The 6,466-nt window shown below is 32.7% G+C and overlaps 1 protein-coding gene across 1 annotated transcript; it reads left to right on the forward strand.

Annotated features, from left to right (window-relative positions):
- The first annotated feature begins 3,364 nt into the window (after window positions 1-3,364).
- On the forward strand, window positions 3,365-4,695 carry LOC144546870 (uncharacterized). The gene has a single exon (XM_078295456.1). The coding sequence runs from the start codon at window positions 3,617-3,619 to the stop codon at window positions 4,430-4,432; it is 816 nt and encodes a 271-aa protein (XP_078151582.1). The 5' UTR covers window positions 3,365-3,616; the 3' UTR covers window positions 4,433-4,695.
- The last annotated feature ends 1,771 nt before the right edge of the window (window positions 4,696-6,466 follow it).

Here is a 6,466-nt window from a genome sequence, read left to right on the forward strand (position 1 = left end):
CGTAAAAGATGCAAACTGTGTTGTGCAAGATCCTAACTTATAAAACTAGAACTACTTCGGTCTGGATTTTGCTTCCAGTATTTTTCAAAAAAGAAAAATAATGTTCTAGAATATAGCCTGATTTCCTTCGCTTAGTTTGCATGACACAAAAATAAGATAACAATATTCAAATACAATATTGTATAGCAAATTGCTTCCACTATGGCAATTTCCAAGCAAGATTGACTTTGATTTGATTATATTATTGGGATGTATCTTTTTCAGAATATGTTGACTGTAGCAGAAATTTCCTGATTATTAATTATTAGGTAATCAGTTGAATCTGACCCAACCAATACAGCTTAAACTAATTATCATGCTTCTAGAAGGAGTTATAGAGATTGGAATTTCAGTTAGCCTAAACAAAATTATGAGTCATTTGGTTATTTTTGTGTCATGATATTTCATTATTAAATTTGATGGGATAATTAAAAGAGGATCCATAATAATCACTTGCATCATGAAGATCAAATCCTAAGTCATAGTATTATTCTTAAAAGTTTTATTTCATTTATAATATAAAAATATAAAAATACACTTCTAGTTGACATATATAGTATTTATAATATAAAAATACATAATTACTTTATTATGTCCAATGTGAATTTAATGATTAAACGCTAAAAACGTGAAACAGTCTACAGTGTACTAAAGGCACACTGTCTATTTATTAATTTATTCATCTTTATTAAGATTCTTACTACGTATGCAACTCTCTAGTAAAAGAAACCGCTAACAATAGTGATTAGTGACATAATCAATAAATTTAGATTGAGGTTGAAATATAAAACATACAATGTGTGATACTTAAAATTCGAACTCAGGTGATCGTGATTTTAAAGTGGGGTTATAATTGTCAAACTACAACCACATACATGTTAAGTATTTTATGAGAGGGTCCAACCATATAAACATTTCATAAGTGTAAAACTTTTAATAATTTATATTGAAATTTAATTGATTTTTTTTTTTGAAGTATTTTATATGATTCAATCCCTTTTTAAAATTGCTAATGTGTACATGTAATTTAGTGGATAAAATGTTACTTTGTGATTGTGATTGTGGATATTTGAATTTAAATTATGATTATCATATAACATTATATATTGTATGTTTCGATCCTTGATATTCTAATTCGACACTATTTGTGCGATTTGTGAGATAATGATAGGGGTTTATTACATATATAACAGTATGGCCTAACAGTTTCCAATTCTACAAGTCACTAACTTGACCTCTAGCTCTAGGTCTTCTCAGATAATAACAGGGGTATTATGGCAAAGGCTTCTATGGACATAAGGACCAATTTGTAAAATGAACATATTTTTATTTTCAAAGTTCAAACAGTCGATCCGAACCGTTCATCTTGTTCTCCATATTAATATGTGCTTGGAGACCAAAGTTTACATTTTTCTAAATTTTTTTTACTATTTATTAAGATGGGTACAAAATTCAATGGTCTGAATTTGATATTTTTTGTATCCATCTTAATAAATAGTAAACAAATTCAGAAAAAAATGTAAAATTTGGTCTCCAAGCACATATTAATATGGAGAACAAGATGAACGGTTCGGATCGACTGTTTGAACTTTGAAAATAAAAATATGTTCATTTTACAAATTGGTCCTTATGTCCATAGAAGCATCACTCTTATATTATTATATATCATTTCTAAGACTAGTTTTCTAGAAGGTCTGAGGTCTCATAAGATTTTTTTTAACTTTACGACTATGACTCCTCGGTATCAAGTTCTGAGTTCTGACTGTCAACGGATCTGTTTCGACTTTCGACTAATCGACTAAAGATACTTTCATATCTATGGATATTAAGCATTTGCTTATAATTACATCATATCTTAATTTAACTTATGGTTATTATCGTCTCTATTTCTTTCATTTTTTTTGTTATATATAGAATTAACGAAAGAATAAAAAATTTCGATCGTTTTTTATATCCGGTGGTTCATAGAGTCTCTCTCATCTTTAATTATTTTATCTCCTAAATCAAATTGCTGGAATAAAAATGAATACTATGCAGAATATAGTTCGAATAAACAGAAACTAAATAATACACCAATAAAAATGTGCGACATGTACGCACATACGGCAAAATATAATAAAATAATTTTCGTCCACCATCTCACCATGCAAAATGTTTTGATTGATTATTAATTACATTTTTTTTAATATATATTATTCACATATAAACGTTCCTAACATAGCTGCTGTTGCAATTTTATTTTAAGATTAGTCGATATATATCGCTAGCAAATATATTGATAAGAAAATTATTTATAAAATACCTGGTGCAATTTATAATCTATTTTGGAATAAACTAACAATCAGATGATGTAATTTGATACTTTGGATCGTTTTACGCATTAGTCACCTCATTTAGAAGTTCAAAACGAAACATAGAATCCAAATATTTCGTTGTCACTTCATCAAAAATCTATAAACACATTTTCTTAGGGGTTTAGTCATGGATTCCCTATTTTCACATCTCTCTTTTATATATTTTCTGTCTTCTTTCGTCTTTTCCCCGTATTTTCAATGTAACCTTTTTAAATGAAAATTTTCTGTGGCGGCAAGGGTGTATTTTAATAAAAAACAAAAACACATTAATTGATATTTTTCAAATTTTTACCTATAAAATGATTACTAATTTAAATTGAACACCTTAATTTCAGTTATACAAATGTAAAATTTAAGTAAAATTAAAGGTTGTTTTATAATTAGCATCTTTATTAAAACATTCTAGAAGAAGTACACGAACAAATACACAAAGAGCGCCAGAGAAAACCACACCATATCTAGTCGCCTGCACCGGATTCCTCGGACATATCCATTGCATGATGGACCGGGTCTTCCGTGTGGCTAAACACTTTCTCAGGTAACTGCTTTCCTATAATCGGTTTCCCATCTCCTGTGACCTGTCTTACTGTCTATTACCATCCACATATCTGGACTGTCCGATCAAGAATAACGGCAGATCACGGGATGAGTTATTTTTGCGCTGCTCAGGGAACGAATGAACCATACCAAACCGAACCTCAACGTGTCCTTCTAGAAGACCTACTGCTACCGTCTCCTGTTCAGACGTTGACACGTACGCCTTCTCTCCCAAGTAACTGTCTCAGAACCTTCCTAGTTAATGTACTCCCATAATCTACAAATTCTTACTCAATCGGACATGTTTTCTTATTAATGGTTCGTGTAATAACTCGCTTTATAAGAACTTGCCACGTCATAAATTCGTAAAAGTTCGTAAATATATGATAAGACCGAATACGCTAACGACAGTGACGCGCTCTTGAGACCTTGAGAGGATATAAACTAACCTAGATAATGGATGGATCCAATTTTCTAAACTTGAGAGGATTTAAAAAACCATTTCAGTTTCCACTGGCATAAATCACCTTTATTAACGCCGCAGAATCTCTCTCTCTCTTCTCTGTACTCCACACCAAAACTCCAGCCTTTCCATTTCCCAGCAAACTCAGATAACCAACGAACAGCAATTTCCCAAAAGCAAAGCAACAAAAGAAGAAAAAAGGGAAAGAAAATTTGAAAAACCAATGTCGAAAGAAGAAGACAGACAGGCGCTGGCGCCAAATTCATCCACCTCCTCCTTCTCAGGTGAAGCAGAATTGGAAGCTATCTCCAATCAAGAAATCCCCTTCGTCCATCATGATTCCCCTGAGAGAATCTCAGCAATCGACTTCCCCAGCCAAGATCAAGAAGAAGATTCTGATGATAACTTGGAAGACGAATTCGAATTCCCATCTGTCATCGGAGATTCGACTGTGGCGATTCACTATCCAATCTACCCGGTATTCGGTCGGCCACATATCTCCTCTCCAGCAAGTCCCGAACTGGACACTCCTGTCCGTCTACCTCTACGAAGGCTGTTAGTTGAAGAGCGGAACTCCTCTATCGGATCAACCTCGTCATCGTCTTCAACGGCCGATGTCGACTTGGAGGGGATACCAGCTGAGAGCTATTGTCTATGGAACCCAGGATCGGCTCCTCAGTCACCAATCAGGTGTCACAAATCGGGTTCGACTGGTTCGTTAGTGAAGTGGAAGAAGATAAGCGATCTTGTTCTAGGTAGAAGCCAGAGCGATGGCAAGGAGAAATTCGTTTTCCTCTCAGCCAAAGGTAATGCAAAACAAGAGGAGAAGGAGAAGGAAAAAGAGAAGAAGAAAGGGAAGGGAGGTAAGGTTGCCACCGAGGTGGATACGATCACTGCACACCGGATGTACTATGGCAACAAATCCGGTATGGGAAACGGTGTAGCGGGTCCTAGAAAGTCGTTTTTGCCGTACAGACAAGATTTGGTTGGGTTGTTTGCTAGCGTTAATGGCATGAGTAGGAGTCACCACCCCTTTTAGATTAGAATTTCAACTTTTGGTACTTTGAGAAATTCTTCTTTTTGGGTTATAGTGTTATATTGAGTCAATAGTATTTTCCTACTTCTAGAGATACATAAAGAAAAGAGATTGAGGTGATTCACATAGATTTAGTAAGGCTTGCTGATTTACTTTTTTGTTTTTTTCCCTCGTTTGAAAAAGCTGTATATAATGATTTTAGCGCTGCTGACAAATTAGTCGTTTTATCAGTACGCTGTTATATAATATAATGATGATTGATGAAATATTGCCATTGTTTTTCCATAAGTTGTCATTTTATGCAACATTGTTATATAAATACAATGATTATTGGTATTTTTTTTAAGCAAATAGCCATAATTAGTCATCGATTTGGAACTATGCAACAGGTCTATATAAAAATAAAGTCAAAGGTTAGGGGTTAACACGCGTAATTAACCAAAAAGTTGGTCATATGCATGCTTGGTCGAAAAGAGATGATGAACAATTGAAGGATGTCGGTGGGAAATGCGGTTATAATTAGGCCCAGAAGTGTAGGCTTTCGTCTTGTGTTCATACGAGAAGTGTGAACACATGGGGTCATGAGCCTTGACACGAGAAGTTTTGTGTGTATGTTAGCCGAGTCCTTGTATCATTATATGGTTGCTAAAACTAATGTAGAAGTGAAGTTCCTCTGTATTGCTTTTAGATGGCAGGTTCCCTATTTATGCAATTCCTTCTTTTGCCTTTATATCCAGTCCTCGTTTTGGTGGCTCAGTGGCTGGGTTCAAATGGATACATATCAATTAGATTCTGCTCTAGAGCAGAGCGGATTAGAAAAAACAAAAAAAAAACAAAAAAGGGAAAGAAGAGATGAGACGACACTAAAAAGAAGTCACCTCAATTTGAAGGTAGAGTATCCGATACAAACCAGAAAAAAATGGACGAACGGTAATATTGAATAAATGGATGTTATGTGAGAAAACAAATTCTGCAAGAAATACTATCAAGATTCTAAGTATACATTTACCCCGAATATTATATGAAAATAAAAGTATGTAAATAAGAAATATTATATTTTCTCATTCTATTTAGAAGTTAAATGAAATATTTAAATAATTTCTTAATTTTTACAATCAAAATTATAGGAAAGCAAACCCCCAAATTAATTTAAAGCTTCTCCATATTGACTTTAGTTTTTGATAGTCAAAATTAATTTAAAACTTTTACACTAAAAAATATATAAGAAAGTAAACCTCAAAATTTAATTAGTCATCGAATAAATTTACTGTCAAATTTCAGAAAAAAAAAATTAACGCTAGTGGATCCATTGACTCCATCCTCTAGGGGAAAAAAAAATGTAAAATGTTAGAAACCATTGATCCATTGACTCCGCATCATGTTTTTCTATTTGTATATACTTAAGTTGTTTTGGACCTTTTTGCATCACAAAATCTTAATATTATAAAGTAAACATGAGATGGTAGTATGGTACCTCCTACTACACTATTTTTAGCAATATGATGTATTGATGGATTTCCAATTATTTTCAGCTGTTATATGGTGTCAGCAATTGTTGAAATTTGATTAAATATTTATGTCAAAATACGTCAGGCATGACGTACGATTATGCGGAAAACAGAAATGAAGTTGACCTTACTGTATCCAAGAAAAATAATTACAAAAATACGGACTTATCATTAATTTATGGATCTACAAGTTTTCAACTTCTAAATTGACTAATCATTGTTCCAGCAAATCAGCAATTAATTAGGTCCAGTATCTATATTATATGCTGGAACACAGTTTTCTCGCATTTCTTCTGATCAGCTACTATCTTAGATTCATACCAAATGATTATTTTTTATAAAAATATTTAATTCGAATTTTGAACTTGAAATCTCCCAAGATATTTCATTTTATTACCATATTAAAGACCGATTCTCATACGAAGTAATTTTTAAAGTGATTTTGTTACAATTAACCCACTAACAAAATATCATTACAATTATGAAATTTATACAAAATATTTGAATAAATACAAGTTCTGTACAATTT

This window comes from Carex rostrata, chromosome 30 (assembly GCF_964058835.1).
Source record: "Carex rostrata chromosome 30, lpCarRost1.2, whole genome shotgun sequence".
Lineage (NCBI taxonomy): Eukaryota > Viridiplantae > Streptophyta > Magnoliopsida > Poales > Cyperaceae > Carex > Carex rostrata.

Bases quoted from the DNA above. Each gene is read 5' to 3' on its own strand.
- LOC144546870 (XM_078295456.1), top strand. From the start codon at position 3,617: ATGTCGAAAGAAGAAGACAGACAGGCGCTGGCGCCAAATTCATCCACC.